This window comes from Podarcis bocagei, assembly GCF_964188305.1.
Source record: "Podarcis bocagei genome assembly, chromosome: 2".
Classification (NCBI taxonomy): Eukaryota; Metazoa; Chordata; class Lepidosauria; order Squamata; family Lacertidae; genus Podarcis; species Podarcis bocagei.
In genome coordinates, this window is record NC_138126.1 from 13,620,783 (window position 1) to 13,641,701 (window position 20,919).

At 44.9% G+C, this 20,919-nt stretch overlaps 1 protein-coding gene across 1 annotated transcript; it reads left to right on the plus strand.

Moving 5' to 3' along the window:
* The first annotated feature begins 5,911 nt into the window (after positions 1–5,911).
* Positions 5,912–20,505, plus strand: LOC308581224 (zinc finger protein RFP-like). Its single transcript, XM_081183755.1, has 8 exons — positions 5,912–6,603; positions 7,613–7,708; positions 9,941–10,171; positions 11,229–11,251; positions 12,001–12,119; positions 13,477–13,509; positions 14,799–14,828; positions 19,711–20,505. The coding sequence occupies exons 1-8, from the start codon at positions 6,178–6,180 to the stop codon at positions 20,229–20,231; spliced, it is 1,479 nt and encodes a 492-aa protein (XP_081039881.1). The 5' UTR covers positions 5,912–6,177; the 3' UTR covers positions 20,232–20,505.
* Positions 20,506–20,919: the final 414 nt, after the last annotated feature.

The following is a 20,919-nucleotide window of genomic DNA, read 5'->3' on the forward strand; positions in this document are numbered from 1 at the left end:
TGCATGCACACGAAAGCTCATACCAAGAACTAACTTAGTTGGTCTTTAAGGTGCTACATTTCAGTAGTTTTACAACAACAATTAATATGGGCGGCTTCTAACAAAATATTAAAATACAATACTCTGTTAAACATTAAAAGCTTCCCGGTTTTTTGTGTGTGGTTTTTTGCTGTTTTAATTTAACTCATTCCTTTATCCAGCTACTTTAAATACAGGTAAAAGGTAAAGGTACTTTAAATATATACTCCTATGAAACTGCAGGTTATTACAATAATCCTGCTCATTTCCTTATCTGTTTACAGTTTATTTGTAAATATTCAATTTCCATTCTTTTATAAAAAGTTTGTTATCTTGATTGCTTTCCCCCCCCACCATTTCTGCATACTCCACCAGTTTTTGTATCCATACTTATAGATGACCCTACAATTCTATGATTCTGTGACCTGCCCACTTCATCCTAAGGTCCACAATTTTGGGGCTGCTACAAAAAATGCCCAGGAGGTCAGCTCCTCCTGCCAGGGAGAAGGTGGAGGAACTACCAAGAGGGCATTCTCTGCCAATCTCAGCACCTGAGGGCCCTGTTTAAATGAGATGCTTATCTGGTGCTTTCTGAATACTGCAGAAATAAAGAGGATAAGGATGATAGTCTTAAGCACGTATCCTCTTAAAATCCTTGGTGCATGTGTTGACTCCTCCCTCCCTTTCCTCTGTTTCATCACCATCCCAATATATGCCACTTTTAAATAAATTTATCCTTCCCGGCTTCTACAATAGCAGGCTGATCTCTCCTCTTTTTTTCTTCCCTCATGGTATTTTACACTTCCATTCTCTCTCTTTCATTCAGGTAGAAACTTCTCTTGGGCTGCTATGGTTCTCTAGAAAATTACAGCTCTGTTGTTGCCTGTCAAATTTCATCAAGCCTGAGTCATCTGCTGTTGGAGTGCCAGCAAGATTTCAAAAGTTTGAGTGACAGCAAATTTTGGGGGTTTTCATTTTTGGCCAGAAATCAACTTCCTGGAAGGGTCGTCACTTGCTCTCTAATGTCTAGATTTGAGTAGAGATAAGAGAGAAAGGCATGAAGGAGCCAAAATCTGCAGGTCCGGAACTGGAACTCAGACCAGACAAAGCAAATGGCAGCCACAAGGTTGACTATGCCACCGAGCGACCAGAATGTGGAGCGTCTCAAGACGGCAAAGGGGGACCTGGCAAGGGGAGGCAGGGATATTCCCTATGCAACCATATCAGAACAGACCTGCCTTATCAGACCACCATCTCTAGGCCATCATCCTGCTTGCTTTTCACAGTGTCAAACCGAATGCGCACAAGCAAGGCGAGGAAGCAAGAACCCTCTCTAATGGGGCCCCCCCAGCAAAAGATATTCAGTGCCCATCCTGCTTCTCATCACCTGATTTTCACATAGCCTTTATGTTTCATTGGCATCATGCACAGAGAGAGAAATAACTCAGAGTGGAAAAGCCTGGCAAAAGGATGTTTCAGGCATCCTGAAAAGAGGTCTCTAGTCTAGAGCAGTGTTTCCCAACTTTTTTGGGCAAAGGCACACTTGTTTCATGAAAAAAATCTCGAGGCAAGCCACGCCCCCTCCAGCCAGCCGATTGGCTGGCCAGGAGGCGTGGCTGGATGGGATTCCCCTGCTCTCGCGGGGCTGAGATGGGATTCCCCGCTCACGTGGGGGCGGATGGGATTCCCCGCTCACGTGGGGAAGGGCGTGATGCCCGCAACCCCACCTCCTGGGGCAGGCCCAGTAGCGAGCGGATGCGCAGGCCAAGTAGCGAGCGGCGATGGGATGTGGGAGCTCGCTCGCTCGTCGCCCCGCGTGTGCTCGCCGCCGCCGCCCCGCCTCTCACCGCCCGACTCGCCCGCCTCCACGGAACACAAGGCAAAGTTCCACGGCACACTACTGTGCCGCGGAACACCGGTTGGGAAACACTGCTCTAGAGCATGGGCAAAATTATCTCTCTCTCTCTGCAGGTGATGGGAAAGGAAGTGAGGTCAAGGTGGAGAATTCTCAGTATGGAGGAAATGAGCAGAGGACACACCCTGGACTCCCCTGGAGATAATCCTCGGGAATGGGCTAGAGCCCAGGAAGATTAAGGAGGAAGGATGCCGATTCAAAGATGGGAAGAACCCTGTGGAATGCAATGAGCTCACAGAAGGTCCTGCAGTTGTCATTAGCCAGACCTTCACAGTTGGCAAAGGTGGGGGGTGGCCTTGTTCTCCAGCTGAGGCTACCAATCAGAACATGCTACGATGCAAACAGTGGAGGACGAGAATGAGCATCCCATGTCACAGGAAGATGTCCGGCAACAGCAGAGAACAAGAGGAGGAGAGAGAAAAGGTGAATTCTCTTGGACTAGGAAAAGAAGTAACTTGACTAGACATCCCGGCTACCCAATGCAAGCGAAGCCTCATAATTCTCCTGAGTGTAGGCAGAGGTTTATTTCCACAAAGTCAATCAAGGGAAGCGGAGGCAAGTCCTACAAATGTTCTCATTGTGGGAAATGCTTCAGGCTGAGTCATCGTTTGAAGGAACATCAACTACTGTAATTCATACTGGAGAGAAATCACATGAATGTTCTCAGTGTGGGAAAGAGACATCAGAATGTCCATAGTAGAGAGGAATCATACAAATGTTTCAATGTGGGGAATGCTTCAGTCAGAGTGGGGCCCTGCTAGAACACCAGAGAACTCACAACAGAGGTTCCTCAGGGCTTAAAGGTGTTGACATTGGTACAGCGTTACTGGATGAGGCCTGGAATATTTCTTGGTCATTTAATAAGTTTTCATTTAATCTCCATTTCATTGGGAAGTTTTGCCCTGTTCTTAATTCCACAATAATAGAGGCCTGGAATGCTTGAAGTACGAGGCCTTTTTAAGACAATGTCAGACAGAATTCAAAAAGCAACGTTTTAAGTTATTTCAATCTTTTTGTTCTTCACGATCCAATCTCGTGTTCAGCCTCAACTGATTCATTGTGACCTGGATTCCCACTTGCACCCGTGGCACACATGGAGGTTGTAGGTCACCGGAAAACAACGGGATTCTGCATGAAACGCTGGCTAGAAAATATATGAGGCATGGCATTGTTAGAAAGAGTTGGCTTACAAAAGTTGTATTGTTAGAGGAATTGCCAAAAATAGTAGAAGCTTGATATAATACGGTGACCCTTTATATTTTGTGCAAATAAGGGTGAGAAATAATTATAGCCTCCAGTGAGGCAAGTCATGTCACGGAGGGCTGCTATCAAGAGACTTAGGTTGTTCTCCTTTGAAATACTATGTCTCAATGTTGTTGTATGCATTACTCTAATGTACTTTGTCAATTTTGGTACCCTTTTCATATCTTGTTTTTATACAGTATCAATAAAAATTAATTTGCAAAAAGAGTGTGAGAGATCATACTGGAGAGAAGAGGCATGAGAAACCATGTGAATGTTCTTGGTTTGCAAAAAAAAATCTGTGACGAAGTAAATTTGAACAGACATCCAAGAACTCACAGTGGAGAGAGATGATCTGATATTCTCATAGTGGTAAATAACTTCAGTGAGAGAGGAGAGTGGAAGAAACGAGGGAGTTCATACTGACCATATAAATGTTCTTGGTGTGCAGAAAGTTTCAGCTGGAGTAATTGGGGTACCCATTCCTGGAGAGAGAGTTCAAATGGCCTGAGAAACGTTTCTTGACAAGACAGATAGATTGATTGGACATCAAGAAACCCATGGGAAAGAGACCTTATGAATGTTCCTGAGTGTGGGAGGAATTTTGTTTGGACCAGGGTTTCCTAAACTTGGATCTCCAGCTGGTTTTGGACTTGCATCATCCCATGCTAGCAGGACCAGTGATTATGGAGGATGGAGACTGTAGTCCATAAACAGCTGAGACCCAAGTTTGCAAAACCCTGGTTTGGACAGATAAAATGGATCTACAAACCACACGATATATGGACCTCATGGGCATTTGGTTGGCAGCCCTAAGTTCCTGACCCCTATTTTTATGTATAGTGTATTAAATTCTACCCAAAGCAGTTATGGCTAATGTCACCTTATTAGTGGCAAATGGACTGATGTCGGCTACAGTCCAAAGAACGCTGACTGAAAGGTAAAGCACTGCTTCACCTTGACAGGACCAATGGCTCAGTTGATTAGACTCTAGAGCATGGTGCTGATAATGCCAAGATTGCAGGTTCAATCCCTGTATGGGACAGCTGCCTATTCCTTAATTTATGGGGGTTCGACTAGATGTTCCTCGGGGTCGTTTCCAACTCTACTATGATTCTAATAAATCTGCTGTAGATGAAACCATTCTTCCTTTCATTGCTTTCCTGAAAAGATTTTCCGATTTTCCTTGGGAGCCCAACCCAGGAAAGACATAGAAAACTCTGTAGTTCACAGTGAAGGGATCACGAATTGCTGTTGTTGTTATACGCACCATAGGGTATACCAACTAATAGTGTGTGTTGAAGGAGAAACATTGACAAAAAACCAGAAAGCATGAGTTCAAAAGAAAGCAGGTTGGAGAAGCATCCAAAATAATGAGACAGGATTTGACTGCTCATTGGAACACTGTTTTAACTTTCAGAGTGTTATCATAATTGGGGAGCAACTCCCCTGTGAAGAAAGGTTGCAGAATTTAAGGCTTTTTAGCTTAGAGAAAAGGTGAGCAAGAAGTGACATGAGAGAAGTATTTTTCTCCCTCAATGCACTAGAACTTGCAAGCATCTCACAAAACTGGGTGCTGGAAGTTTCAAGGAAGACAGAAGAAAGTCCTTCTTCACAAAAGGCAGAATTGAACTAGGAACTTGCTCCCAGGGGAGAAGGGAGGGAGAGATGGCCAACACCATTGAAGGCTTTAAAAGAGGACTGGACAGATTTCTGGAGAAGACTCTCAGTGGCTTCTAGCTGTCATTTGTTGTTTAGTCGTTTAGTCGTGTCCGACTCTTCGTGACCCCATGGACCAGAGCACGCCAGGCATTCCTGTCTTCCACTGCCTCCCACAGTTTAGTCAAACTCATGCTGGTAGCCTCAAGAACACTATCCAACCATCTCGTCCTCTGTTGTCCCCTTCTCCTTGTGCCCTCCATCTTTCCCAACATCAGGGTCTTTTCCAGGGAGTCTTCTCTTCTCATGAGGTGGCCAAAGTCTTGGAGCCTCAGCTTCAGGATCTGTCCTTCCACTGAGCACTCAGGGCTGATTTCCTTCAGAATGGAGAGGTTTGAACTTCTTGCAGTCCATGGGACTCTCAAGAGTCTCCTCCAGCACCATAATTCCAAAGCATCAATTCTTCAGCGATCAGCCTTCTTTATGGTCCAGCTCTCACTTCCAAAACCATAGCTTTAACTATATGGACCTTTGTTGGCAAGGTGATGTCTCTGCTTTTTAAGATGCTGTCTAGATTTGTCACTGCTTTTCTCCCAAGAAGCAGGCGTCTTTTAATTTTGTGGCTGCTCTCACCATCTGCAGTGATCATGGAGACCAAGAAAGTAAAATCTCTCACTGCCTCCATTTCTTCCCCTTCTATTTGCCAGGAGGTGATGGGACCAGTGGCCATGATCTTCGTTTTTTTGATGTTGAGCTTCAGACCATATTTTGCGCTCTCCTCTTTCACCCTCATTAAAAGGTTCTTTAATTCCGCCACACTTTCTGCCATCAATGTTTTGTCATCTGCATTGTGTCATCTGCATGGGAGTTGTAGTCTTAGGCAAGCAGAGGACACCAGGTTGGCAATGCTGAAAGCGTCTGTTTCAGTCTGAAGTTCTTTGCCAGCATGCTAAAAACAGATTAAGTTAAAATTAACAACCAGACTTTTCTTCATGGAATCAAATCCCGCTTGCTAAATCAAAACTCCCATCAATTTATGGCAGCAGCAGATTTTCTCCAATTCAAAAATTACAAGAAAGCCTACCAATGAAAATGTTATAGTGTGAATACCCCAACTTACTAGGTACGTGTGTGTTTGTGTGTAATCAAAAGCATGGGAAGCGATCCAGAAGCATTCGCTGCTCCTTGAGGAAACATTCAGCAGCTGCAAAGACCTGGGGACATTTAAAAAGAAAAAAAGGTCACGTGGTCACTGAGTCATTTCCAGGAAAGGAAGCTCCCGGGGGGGGGGGCTGAAAAGAGAGAAAGTGAAACTTAACTCGAGTCTTTGGCGTGAGGGAGCCATGGCTGCTGCTGGGTGTTCCGACCAGAATCTTTCTGATGTAGCCACTTGCTCCATCTGCCTGGAATATTTTAAGGATCCAGTGATCATCCCAGAGTGTGGGCACAACTTCTGCCGGTCTTGCTTGATCCAGCGCTGGGAGGAATCGGAGGCAGATGCTTCCTGCCCTCAGTGCAGAGAAACAGTCCAGCAAAATAATCTCATCCCCAACGGGCAACTGGCAAACTTCTTACAATTAATCAAGAATCTCAGCGTTTTAGGAAGGGAAGAAGAAGAAAGAAAGGGAGGCGTCTGCGAGGAGCATCAGGAGCCCCTCAAGCTCTTCTGCAAAGTCCATGAAGCCCCCATCTGTGTGGTGTGTGACAGATCCAGGATACATGAAAATCACAAGGTGATTCCTCTGAAGGAGGCTTTGGAGGAATACAAGGTAGGAGATCCCTGGATCTTGAGGGGGAGAAATAGCTGTGGATTCTTCTTTTTAATTCTCAGATCCAAATTAGGCATGGCATTAATTGGTGGTTGTTTGTTATGTAAAAAGCAGCCAAGGGGAAGCCTGAGGGCTCCTGGCATGGCTGGGAAGAGGGAGTTGAAGTCTTTCTCTCTTCCAGGGGGACAAAGGGATCTTTCCTTGAAATAATCACAGCATCTTCAAAGATTTGAACTGGGACCATGGTGGGGAGAGAAAGGGTTAACCTCGTCCACATCCCCCAGCAAGGTTGCTTTGTACTTATTAAGAACACTACAAATGTAAATTGCACATACACAATTAAGTACTGTACATGTCTCCTTTCGCTGGCAGGATGCTTCCTCAATGCCCTGCAAAACAGAGAGCAGCAAGGGATCAGCTGGGGGGACGGGGACTGGTGGCCAGGAATTTACCAAATGGTGCAGGATCCCCTCCCCAAGTATCTGTTGGAAGCAGATTAAGGAGTGAGGGTGGAAGCACTTAATGCTGGGGAGTGCTGTGGGGCCTGTGCAATGAGGTTTCAGCGGGGGGGGGGGGGTGAGGATCTCCTCCTACCCCAAATGGCAAAGGACTCAATGGTTCAGAGCAGCATCTGCAAAGACAAGGGGGAAAGATAACTTTTTCATGGCAACCCAAATTGGACCTGTGCTATTTTTTATATATATAATGCCTTTTAATCCCTTTTAAAAAATCACTTGTTCTACTACAGTGGTTCAAAAATGCTCCTGTGCCACGCAATGCAAATAATGTCAGCTCTGCAAGCAAGTGGTGACCGACCTAACTGGGTCCCTGAGCCCCACAGGGGTGCCGCAGAAAAGAAGGTAGTTGGTCCCGAAAAGTTGAAAACCCATGGACTTTTATTTCCTTCAGTATACTGCTTTGCAAGGCCACTGGGCGCAAGAGGCCAGTATAACATCCGTCAACTCTCTGTGTGTCTCAGTCAAACCTGAGTTTTTCCTTTTCTCTTTAGGGAGAGATCTGTTGCCGCCTGGAAATTCTGAGGAAAGAGAGAGGGGAAATTCTGGCCCATCAAGCAGCCCTGGACAAGGAAAGCAAAGACCTCCTGGTAAGTGCCACTCTTATTACTAGTGAGGGAACAAGCACTTGAAGAGTCGAGTCAGGACTGAGGAGGGATGAGGAAATTTGCCCATTTCAGCTTCTCTGCATTTCTCATTTTTCCATTTTGTCTGCTTATTCATTTATTATTCTGAAAACGAATCAGATGTTAGGGTAGCTACCTCCTTGTATAAATATTTTAATACATACTTTACCCTAATAAATACATTTTTATGTGAACATTACTTGGCTGGGTCAACCTTGAAAAATTCAGAGGTGTGAATTTCAAAGGATTGCTCTGTTTCAGTCTCCATATTTTTTCAGCAATTGCAAATTACGCAAGTTCACCTTTTAATGCAGCTTGTTTAGTGATTTAGTCATGTCTGACACTTTGTGACACCATGGACCAGAGCATGCCAGGCACTCCTGTCTTCCACTGCCACCCGCAGTTTGGTCAAACTCATGATGGTAGCTTCGAGAACACTGTCCAACCATCTTGTCCTCTGTCGTCCCCTTCTCCTTGTGCCCTACATCTTTCCCAACATCAGGGTCTTTTCCAGGGAGTCTTCTCTTCTCATGAGGTGGCCAAAGTATTGGAGCCTCAGCTTCAGGATCTATCCTTCCAGTGAGCACTCAGGGCTGATTTCCTTAAGAATGGACATGTTTGATCTTCTTGCAGTCCATGGGACTCTCAAGAGTCTCCTCCAGCACCATAATTCCAAAGCATCAATTCTTCAGCGATCAGCCTTCTTTATGGTCCAGCTCTCACTTCCATACATCACAACTGGGAAAACTATAGCTTTAACTATACAGACCTTTCTTGGCAAGGTGATGTCTCTGCTTTTTAAGATGCTGTCTAGGTTTGTCATTGCTTTCCTCCCAAGAAGTAGACGTCTATTAATTTTGTGACTGCTGTCACCATCTGCAATTATCTCTCACTGCCTCCATTTCTTCCCCTTCTATTTGCCAGGAGGTGATGGGACCAGTGGTCATGATGTTAGTTTTTTTGACGTTGAGCTTCAGACCATATTTTGCGCTCTCCTCTTTCACCCTCATTAAGAGGTTCTTTAATTCCTCCTCACTTTCTGCCATCAAGGTTGTGTCATCTGCATATCTGAGGTTGTTGATATTTCTTCTGGCAATCTTAATTCCGGCTTGGGATTCATCCAGTCCAGCCTTTCGCATGATGAATTCTGCATATAAGTTAAATAAGCAGGAAGACAATATACAGCCTTGTCGTACTCCTTTCCCAATTTTGAACCAATCAGTTGTTCCATATCCAGTTCTCACTGTAGCTTCTTGTCCCACATAGAGATTTCTCAGGAGACAGAGGAGGTGATCAGGCACTCCCATTTCTTTAAGAACTTGCCATAGTTTGCTGTGGTCAACACAGTCAAAGGCTTTTGCATAGTCAATGAAGCAGAAGTAGATGTTTTTCTGGAACTCTCTAGATTTCGCCATAATCCAGCATGTTTGCAATTTAGTCTCTGGTTCCTCTGCCTCTTCTAGATCCAGCTTGCACTTCTGGGAGTTCTCGGTCCACATACTGCTTAAGCCTGCCTTGTAGAATTTTAAGCATAACCTTGCTACCGTGTGAAATGAGTGCAATTGTGTGGTAGTTGGAGCATTCTTTGGCACTGCCCTTCTTTGGGATTGGGATGTACACTGATCTTCTCCAATCCTCTGGCCACTGCTGAGTTTTCCAAACTTGCTGGCATATTGAGTTAATGCAGATAGATTGAGTTTATTTCCCATTTTCATTTATTATGTGAATAGCAGTCAAGGAGGAGCCTGAGGACTTGTGAGCTGATAGGGTGCAAGCAGTTCAATTCAAATCCTGATTTACTATAAATATTACTTTAAAAATTGTCTTTCCTCCTCTGTTTCTCTTGCCTTCCTACACCTAAATGGCACCAGTCTAAACTGAGAGGTGTTTTATGTCCCTGGATGTTCTCTGAACAACTATGAACTCTGCTTATGCCATACCCAAAAACATGCAGGGAACATCCATGGCTAGAAAAAATGCTTCTTGCTTTAGGATGTAGCCCTCTGCAAAACAGAAGTCAACAGAAATAGCAATGGAGAGGGCCTCCCCTCAAAATAGATGTTTACTTCTTTAGCCACTGGAGGTTGGTTTCATGTCTCTGAAAAAAGTGTCCTCCCTGTGGAATTCTCACAATTCTCTTCCTGATGTTTTGAAAACTGACGATCTTCCGCACTCAGACCCCCTCTTTTCTTGCAGAAATTAACAGAATTGGAGAGGCTGAAGATTGTGGAGAAGTTCAGACAACTGCGCCAGTTTCTGGAAGAACACGAAAAACATCTGCTGACTCATGTGGAAGAGGTGGAGAAGGAGATTGCAGGGAGAAGGGATGAGCAGCTGGCCAGACTCTCCAGGAAACTCTCCTCTCTTGAGAGGATCATCCAGGAGATGGAGGAGAAGCGGCAGCAGCCAGCGAGTGAACTCCTGCAGGTAAGACGGAGGCAGGAACAGCCCAAGGCTCTGCTCCAGGAAAAGGCTGCCTCCAATCCTGTCTGTGCCCCTTTCATGTATGCAAGGAGTGCAGGGGCTCAGATGATGGAGCCTCTAGTCAGGTTTGTAATGGACAGGAAGACCCAAGAGAACTGGGATGCTTAACTCACCTGAATGCAGACTAGAGATTTTTCTGTGTTCTTGATGGAACGGGAGCTGCTCTTCCGCTCTTTGCTGGTTATTTGTCTCTGAATACCTTTCAGCTGGGGGGGGGGGGTCGTGTAGGATGCGTTCAGGCCTCCTTCCGACATGAGCCAGTCTCTTGACCAAGCTTCTCTTCCCGTTCCCTCCATGACTTGTGGGTTGATCCCCTTCCCCATGGATACAGATCGGCCCAAAATGGTGCTCAGTCACAGTGACCAAAGAGCAAGACAGAGGGACTCATCCAGACTGCTGCTTGTCCCACCCCTTTCCTCCAGGAAAACCCACTGTTTACTGCTGAATTAGAGCGAACCTCAGCCAGGTTTTCTCCAGACTGACGTTTGCTTTGATGTTGCACCAAGGAGCAGGTTTTTCCTGAGGGAAAGCGGCAGGGCAAAGACAAAACCACTTGGACTTGTGTTTTCTGGGCACAGGAAAAGCAGAAGAGTCGATGAGCCCAAAGAAACACTGAGTTGTTTTATTACCCCTTTAGAGGCATTTTATGCTGCAGGTGCATTTTTTTACTTCCAGGTGGAAAACAGAATTTGAAATTTGGGGACTGGGACAGTGCCCTGGCAGGATTATCCTGTAGGCTTACGTATGTCTGAATAGCACAATGCAAACTGGATCAAAGTTATTAAAATATGGAAATGTGGAGAACTTGAAATTGGAACAATTAATAATTTCAGATTGGAAAAATAAAAGCTGTGAGAAACCAAAACTGGCTGATTCCGCCATCCCTACCCAAAACCTTGGCATGTGCCAGGTAGACTGACTTCCGAGGGCCAGGGTCTGAGGGGGTCTTCCTAGTGTGGCCTGTGGTGTGCAGTGAATTCCCTTCTCTTTTCCCCTCTAGGATGTGAGAAGGACCTTGCAGAGGTAAGTGGATCTGGCTCATTTCCATTAGCATCACTCTTTGAAGCTGAGATGCAAGAACCTCAGACATGGCCCCCCAGGGGCTGCAGGGGGGAGACTGTAGGACTCACTCCCTGCAGCACCTCACAGGTAAAAGCAGGGCCCCCTCTTCTGAACTTGTAGCCCCCCAATTCTCCCTCCAAGGATCAAGGTCAACTGCCTCCTCCCTCCCTCCCCACATCACTTCACAAAGGGATGGGGGCTCTTTTCTTTCTCTTTCACTTTCTGTTCATGGACTTTTTGGTAATTTCAAACATCTAGAAGAGAAAGTGCCAAAGATGCTTGGGAAGAGCTTAGGATGTACCAACAGATTTCATTGTCCAAGTAGCAGCCACCCAACTCTGGGCAGCTTTGGACATCACTCCTATCCTCTGTAGAAGCTCAGGGAGGGAGGGATTGCAGTCATTCCCCTCAGGGGTTTGGTTCTTAAGTCCTGGCACCTTCCCAGAAAGTTGTTAGGGGGCAACATTCTTTGAAGCCATGGGAGTCCTCTGGTTGTGTCGCTTGGGGTTACATCTTGTCCCTTGTGCTGTTTAGCATCCTTATGAGGCCACTGACCAGGGCTTGGAGGTGGGTGTCAACAGATGAAGCTGAATCCTGAAAATTACCTGTTGGGAAATGAACTTCAACTTTGTTCATGTTACTGAGATCTCCTGCAATAATTAGGGAGAAGGGGCCACAATAGGGCCATTCATTGTTTTTCTTTTCACCAGGTATGAGGAAAGAGAGAGTCCAGAGAAGCCACTGGCTTTCCCTCCAGAGCTGAGGAACAGGATCTTGGAATCCTGTGATCTAAATCACCTTGTGGAGGATACAATGAGACAATGGGAAGGTAATGAAAAATGGCTGCCAGGATTTCACACTGAGAATTCTGTTACTTCTTCAGAACTGAACATGCCAGGCTCTTATTGCATGGAATTGAGTAACCCCAGGATACCTTCCTTCTTGGTGCTCCAGCCTTCATTTCCTGTTCTCCAGAATGGCCCATGTATATTGTGACGCTGGATCCTGTAAAGAAAGCCTGAACCAGAGGGTAGAGCAAAGTCAGGATTTTTTCCTCCCATGTGCATCGTGCATCTGTTTACAATTCTACGGAACCTCCTTTGCCATGTGGTTCCCTATCTGCACAATCTGAGTTTGTCCTTTTGGAGGTTCTCCTGCTCTGAATGGAGTCAAGGGGCATTAAGAAGCCCCCAGTTCCCCCTCTGCCTCCTGCTCAGGCTTCTTTCTCAGCCGTGGAGCCAAGGCCTGAGCCGCCTCCTCCTCAGACGTCCCCCTGCAGCTGCCATATCTAGGGCTTCAGCCTTCAAGATCTCCTGAGAGTTCCCCCATTGAGAGAGGAAGCAAGAGCACATGAGCCCCAAAGGGCACAATTATGCTTGTGAAGAACCTTAAAGATTTGTAGAAGGTTTGTGAGGGATGGTTTCCTTTTGCCTGAGATCTCTGCCAGTCCTTCTACAGCAACCTTTGCTTTTACTTTATGGTTCACAATTTTGCCCCCCCCCCACCACTTTACTTGGGGAAGATGTGAAGGCTGCCTCCATCTCCCCTCTGCATCCTTTTACGGGATTCCTATTGCTCTGCCTCTCCTCCAGTCCTCCAGCGTAGAGCCCAATTTCAGGGACAAAGTTCAGAGACCAGCAGGATTCACGCTGAATATTTTTATTCTCTTATTTGTAAGCTTGCTTTATGATTGCTGAGTTTTAAAGCTTTGGTTATTTTCGTAGATTCTTCCTATGATTTTCTTGTTTTTAATTATTTTTTGTACAATTTAATTAATATTTAATAATTGTACTTGAATTTAAGAATGTCAAGGAGTTGGGAAATAGAGAATTGCAGCTGTAATTAATAAGTTAAAGAAGAATCTAAAAGAAATTGAATTGAATAATTAGTTAACTGAGGAGTTGCTGAAGAAATATAAAATAAGGATGCAGAAAAGGGGAGGTATGGGGAAGTCCGGGAAGTAAGGTGTATGAAAGTATGGTTATGAAATTATATATGTTTATATGGGTGTATGTCTATGTATTGTGTATTGTTTGTGTTTACTTTGTGTTTGGAAAACCAATAAAAAATTATTTTTAAAAAAATGAATTTAAGGATGCCACGTTATGAAGTGTTACTTTTGTATGGAGATTTATTTCTAGTGGAAGAGTGTTGCCCTTACACTTTATATCTTTTTTCTTTCTCAGATGCTCTGCTATTCAGTGAACAGATTCAGAAAGGTAAATTTACAGGGGAGGAATAATTTCCCCCCCCCGGGGGGGGATAGGGACTGATATTTCATGGGTGTTGAACCATCTGTTCTGCAGACTTTGGGACCCCCATCAATGGTGTAACTCTGGGAAACAGTCCTCTACTGGCGTTTGGGTTCTTTGTCTGTCCCGTGAATGAACTGGGAGGGAGTTTGAAGGCTTGGACTGGGGGCAGAGCTTGTCCCTGAGAAGAACCTGCACACCAGTCTGGGTTCCTTTCTTGCCTATAGACTATTATTCTGGTTTCCTGGTTAATTTTATAGATTTTGCTTTCTTTCATAAAATTTATATACTGCTTGATTATGGGGAAAAGCCTCAGAGCCTTACAATGTCTTACAAAAGCCCTTAAGGAAGATCCTACAGGGTCAGTCCAATGTCCATTTTGTGAAGTTCTCATGTATAAGGAATCTCCCTTGCATTTTGTTTTCCCTCCACACAATCTGGAGTGGTTCTTTTGGGGCTTCTTGAGATTTGCTTGGATTTCCCCCTTGTGAAGTGTGTTAAAAAGGGCACCCGCAAGCACCCAGTCCCTCCTCCACCTCCTGCCCAGGCTGGTCTCCCAGTAGCAGAGCAAGGCCTGAGCCGCCTCTTCCTCAGAGTTTCAACCTCACCAGCCATTTCTCGTGCTTCAGCCAATCCCCATTTCCTCAGAGTTCCCACAGTTCTTTTGAGATATGCCCCATTCCATGAGGATAGACTTCCCATTGCACGGGACTCTTGGAAGTACAGTGCAAAGCTCTGCCAATTTTCTCTCTGCAATTTGGTTTGTCAGCATACTTGGAAATTCCAGTTTCAACAGCTTTTCCCCACCAGTTTATTTGGGGCAGATGTTAAACCTTTCTTCATCCATCCAGATCAGATCCCCATTTCATTTGTGGATTTTGAATGATTTTATTCTGCCATTTTCTACTATGGTTTACTATTTCTGATTTTCCCATGAAATCATGGAATAGCAGAGCTTGAAAGGATCATCTAGTCCAGCCCCCTGCAATGCAGGAATTACAACTAAACACATTAATTGTTTTAATTCCTTAGGCTTAGTGATATAATATTCTCAAGAATAATCTTTTGGAGAATATTTAACATCACTACTTAGACCTACAGCTGTCGTCTTTGCAATTATTTGTTCTAAGATTTAATCTTTTGCTTGAAATAAGGAAACAACAGATGCTATGTTATGGTGATGTTTTGTAAAAAAAGATTTAATTTATTTAGCTATTGCATTGTAGCCTGTTAAGCCTGTTTTTTTGCTTCACCAGATGTTCAGTCATTCAGAAATCTTCAGAGAGGTAAATTTCACATGGAGACCCCAATTCACAGGGGGGGGGGAGACTAGTATTTCATGGGGGTCAAGAGTCTCTTCTGTACAGCTTGACTCTGGCCCTGCTGTTTGTACCACAAAGGAAGAGAGGGTGGACTTGAAGGTGCAGGGGGGGGGGGGAGAGAAACTGCCCAGAAGGATCAGATAAAAGAGGGAAGAGTTTCATTCCTGCCTAGAGAGAGTTGGGTTGCTTTTCCATGTGACCTTTTTCAGGACTGGTTGCCACATGTCCTCTTTTTCTCAGACAGGTCATCTACTTTCATGATTAAAATTCTCCCCTGGGTGGATTTTAAAAAATTTTATATTTGGCAAAATGTTTCAGGTTGTTTGGTTTGGTTTACAGTAACCCATTAAAAAAATTCTAGTGCATTAGACTCAGATCTAAGGTACCCAGCTATGCTAGCCTAGAGCAGAGAATCGCAACAGAGCAGCATCTTAAGCTGGCCACATCCTGTATAAAACCCTTCTCTTGTGGCTGAACTAAAAGGACGCTGGCTCAGCTACAAGATCTTGGAGGAGTCTGGGAGGGCGAGAGTTAACACCCCCCTGCCCTTAAGGAGAGTCCATATGTACATGTTTAACAGTTTAATAAAGTGTTCTGTGCACACTTGCGTTCACAAAGATGTGAACATGAGCCCAAATACTTTCATGTGGCAAGCGAGGGAGCAATATGTATTATTATTATTGTTGTTGTTGTTGTTGAAAGTTAAGAACATTGCTACTAGGAGTATATCACAGCTTCGAAAGCCTACATAGAGTAGGGGTATTTAAAATGAGTGTCGTCATAGCGATCCATGGTTAAGAGTAGAAGTTGGCAAATGTGTCCTCTTTTTTCTCTTCAAAATATGGCAACTCTACACTTGCCTATCATGACTGTCTCAGCCCCTGATTGGTAACCTTTTGAGTTATCCCCCCTTTCCCCCAGGGAACTAGTCTTATGGTATATATTAATTCCAAAAGAGAAGCATGGATTAATAAGTCCTTTTTAAAATTGCCCTGCCACCTGCCTCCTCTTCCCTGGCGGCAAGCCCCAAACTTCCAAGATGGTGGGGAGGAAGGCAAGGAGAGACCAAGTGGGTGAGAGAGATGGAGAGCAGGAATAAACAGGCTCCCCACGTAACACAATTTTCACTTGTGGGGGGCACGAGGGCCCAGAACGTGACCCCCGCAAAAGTGAGGGGAGGCCCATATGTGGTTTTATGTTGTATTTTTATGCTGTGAACCACCCTGAGACCTATGGATGGAGGGCAATAGGCAAATGTGATTATATTATTATGATTATTATGATTATTATGATTATTATGATTAATATTATTATTAGAACAGGGGGATCCTCATCCCCAACCCCAACCCAGAGGTCCCCAAAGGCCAATCCCCTCTCCTGCCTCCTCCAGTTCTCCTCTCTTTCCCCTTAGATAACACAGAAGAGCTCAGTAAAAGGTTTCCTGGGTGGTTTTTCGTTTTAGAAAATGCCTGGGTTGAAAGGAGGGCAGGCACAATACCCATTGAATATAAGAAAGTGAAGGAAACCGATTTAAAAACCAACAAGGAAGATATTTATTCTGATGAAAGGCTGCAAGGAGTCGTCTCATAGAATCATAGAATCATAGAGTTGGAAGAGACCACAAGGGCCATCGAGTCCAACCCCCTGCCAAGCAGGAAACACCATCAGAGCACTCCTGACATATGGTTGTCAAGCCTCTGCTTAAAGACCTCCAAAGTAGGAGACTCCACCACACTCCTTGGCAGCAAATTCCACTGTCGAACAGCTCTTACTGTCAGGAAGTTCTTCCTAATGTTTAGGTGGAATCTTCTTTCTTGTAGTTTGGATCCATTGCTCCGTGTCCGCTTCTCTGGAGCAGCAGAAAACAACCTTTCTCCCTCCTCTATGTGACATCCTTTTATATATTTGAACATGGCTATCATATCACCCCTTAACCTCCTCTTCTCCAGGCTAAACATGCCCAGCTCCCTTAGCCGTTCCTCATAAGGCATCGTTTCCAGGCCTTTGACCATTTTGGTTGCCCTCCTCTGGACACGTTCCAGTTTGTCAGTGTCCTTCTTGAACTGTGGTGCCCAGAACTGGACACAGTACTCTAGGTGTGGTCTGACCAGAGCAGAATACAGCGGCACTATTACTTCCCTTGATCTAGATGCTATACTCCTATTGATGCAGCCCAGAATTGCATTGGCTTTTTTAGCTGCCGCGTCACACTGTTGGCTCATGTCAAGTTTGTGGTCAACCAAGACTCCTAGATCCTTTTCACATGTACTGCTCTCAAGCCGGGTGTCCCCCATCTTGTATTTGTGCCTCTCATTTTTTTTGCCCAAGTGCAATACTTTACATTTCTCCCTGTTAAAATTCATCTTGTTTGTTTTTGCCCAGTTCTCTAATCTGTCAAGGTCGTTTTGAAGTGTGATCCTGTCCTCTGGGGTGTTAGCCACCCCTCCCAGTTTGGTGTCATCTGCAAATTTGATCAGGATGCCCTTGAGTCCATCATCCAAGTCGTTGATAAAGATGTTGAATAAGACCGGGCCCAAGACAGAACCCTGTGGCACCCCACTAGTCACTCTTCTCCAGGATGAAGAGGAACCATTGATGAGCACCCTTTGGGTTCGGTCAGTCAGCCAGTTACAAATCCACTGAGTGGTAGCATAGTCAAGACCGCATTTTACCAGCTTCTTTACAAGAATATCATGGGGCACCTTGTCAAATGCCTTGCTGAAATCAAGGTAGGCTACATCCACTACGTTCCCTTCATCTACCAGGCTTGTAATTCTGTCAAAAAACGAGATCAGGTTAGTCTGACATGACTTATTTTTCAGAAATCCATGCTGACTATTGGTGATCACAGCATTCCTTTCTAGGTGCTCACAGACTGTTTGCTTAATGATCTGCTCCAGAATCTTCCCTGCTATTGATGTCAGACTGACTGGGCGGTAATTATTTGGGTCCTCTCTTTCCCCCTTTTTGAAAATAGGGACAACATTTGCCCTCCTCCAGTCTGCCGGGACTTCGCCTGTTCTCTAGGAATTCTCAAAGATGACTGCCAGTGGTTCTGAGATCACATCTGCCAGTTCTTTTAATACTCTTGGATGCAGTTCATCTGGCCCTGGAGACTTGAATACATCTAAACTAGCCAAATATTCTTGTACTATCTCCTTAGTTATTCTGGGCTGTGTTTCCTTTGCTGAATCATTTGCTCCAAATTCTTCAGGTCGGGCATTGTTTTCTTTATCGGAGAAGACTGAGGCAAAGAAGGCATTGAGGAGTTCAGCCCTTTCTGTGTCCCCTGTTTGCATTTCACCATCTTCTCCTCTGAGTGACCCCACTGTTTCTTTGTTCTTCCTTTTGCTACGAACATACCCATAAAAGCCTTTTTTGTTGCTTTTAACCTCTCTAGCAAGCCTGAGTTCATTCTGTGCTTTAGCTTTTCTGACTTTGTGTCTAGACGTGCTGGCTATTTGTTTGAATTCCTCTTTGGTGGTTTCCCCCCTTTTCCATTTTTTGTACACATCCTTTTTTAATCTTAATTCAGTTAAAAGTTCTTTAGATAGCCACCCTGGCTTCTTTAGGCACCTTCCATGTTTCTGTCTCATTAGTATTGCCTGACATTGTGCTTTTACTATCTCCCTCTTAACAAACTCCCAGCCATCATGAACTCCCTTTCCTTTTAGTATTGCTGTCCATGGGATCTCACCCAGCACTTCCCTAAGTTTTATGAAGTCGGCTTTCTTAAAGTCAAGAAATTGAGTCCTAGTATGCTTGGCTGCTCCTTTCCGCTGTATAGTAAACTTCAGAAGAGCATGATCACTCGCGCCTAATGATCCTTCCACTTCTACCCCACTAACCAGGTCATCAACATTGGTTAGGACCAGATCTAAAATGGCTGTTCCTCTTGTTGCTTCTCCCACTTTCTGGACAATGAAGTTGTCTGCAAGGCCAGTGAGGAATCTGTTTGACCTTATGCTCTTGGCTGAGTTTGACGTCCAACAAATATCCGGGTAATTGAAGTCCCCCATTACTACTATCTCCCTTCCTTTTGCATGCTTGGCCATCTGTTCCAGGAAGGCATCATCTATGTCCTCCGTTTGGCTTGGGGATCTATAGTAAACTCCCACAATGAGGTCTCTGTTATTCTTCTCTCCCTTAATTTTGACCCAAATGCTCTCACTTTGGCTTTGAGGTTCTAAATCTTGGATCTCTTCACAGGTATACACATCCCTGACATATAACGCCACTCCTCCTCCTTTCTTGTCTGGTCTGTTTCTCTGAAATAGATTGTATCCCCCCATTATTACATTCCAATCGTGGGACTTATCCCACCAGGTTTCAGTGATGCCTATTATGTCATATTTAGTTTGCTGTACCAAGAGCTCAAGCTCATCTTGTTTATTTCCCATGCTTTGCGCATTAGTGTACAGACATTGAAGTCCATTAATCATTCCCCCATGTCTCTTATTTAAGGACTTTTTCCTCCCACCACTAGGTCCGCGTGCTGTTTGCTCCATTTGGTCTATGACATTTGGATGATCATCTTCATTAATTGATAGACTCCTACCTTCAGGAGCACTGTCTCCCTCCCCCACATTAGTCAGTTTAAAGCCCTCCTGATGAGGTTTCTGAGATTTTTGGCAAAAACATTTCTCCCAACTGTTGTGAGGTGCAGCCCATCACTTGCCAGAAGTCCATCTTCTAGAAACTCAGTCTAGCATGTGATCCAAATAAATCCCATTCATCTGAAATGGAATCTGGGTTTTTCGGGGTTTATTATTATTATCAAGATGTCCGTTTCTGTCTCTCAGCTGACTCTGCCTAATCTTCTCTTTCCCTCTTTTCTCCCCAACAGCAAATGTCACTCTGGATCCAGAAACAGCCCATCCCCAACTCATCCTGTCCAAGGATCAGAAAAGCGTGAAATGGGGAGACAAACCTCAAGCCCTGCCTGATAATCCTGAGAGATTCAGTGACTGGCTTTGTGTGTTGGGACGTGAGGGATTCACAGCAGGCAGCCATTTCTGGGAAGTCACTGTGGGAAGTGGGGAATTGTGGGCTTTGGGGGTTGCCAGGAAGTCTGTGGAGAGAAAGGGCAGCTTCTCCTTAAGCCCAGAGGAAGGAATCTGGGTTGTGGAGAAGTTGAGAGAGAAGTACTGGGCCTGGACATCCCATTTTCCTTCTCCTCTGTCCCTGAGTGAGGAGCCCAGGAGGATCCGGGTGACTCTGGACCATGAAGGGGGACGTGTGTCTCTTTCTGACGCTGACTCAGGAGCCGAACTCTACACGTTCTCAGGAGCCTCGTTCTCTGGAGAGACCCTCCTCCCTTTCTTTCATCTGTGGGGAAATTATAAAACCCAGCTCAGTATCTCCTGAGGAGACTAAATCTGCCTCTCAGGCCCAGCAGGAGTTTCTCTCCAGACCAGAGTGACTGACATAAAAAACATTTACCCGCCAAGAGCACATTGGGCAGTTTTCCAAGGGCCCTTTGAGAGGATTCATTCCAGTCAAAATCAGCAGAAATAACCAAACAAAAATGGGTTGCTCTTGCTTTGCATTTTCCTTCCTTTTCCCAGAATTCCCTCTGCAGCTCACTTCTTAGAGAGACAGTCACACTTTAAGGAGTCCTAATAAATTTTCTCACCTTCAATCTTGTTTTCTATTTGAGATGTCTGATTTGGCAGAGGACGAGACTCTTAATCCCAGGGTTGTGGGTCTGAGCCCCACGTTGGACAAATGTTTCCTGCACTGCAGGGGGTGGGACTAGATGACCCTCTGGACCCCTTGCAACTCCGTAATTCTAGGAAACCTTCCTCTCCCCACAAGACCTTATGCAGCTGTTAAAATGCATGCATCATTGAATTAATAGATGACTAAAAAACGAACCCCTTCACCCACATCAGGCAGGATAGCTCCTTGCGCTGGAGACCTCAGACGGGATGAGAAAGAAATTGAACAGGGCATCATCTTCAAATGCCCTCTGTAGAAACAGCCTTGCCATCTCCACACGTTGTCAGAAGTATTGAGTGGGGCTTCTGCTCAGTTAAATGTGTTTGAGTGGATG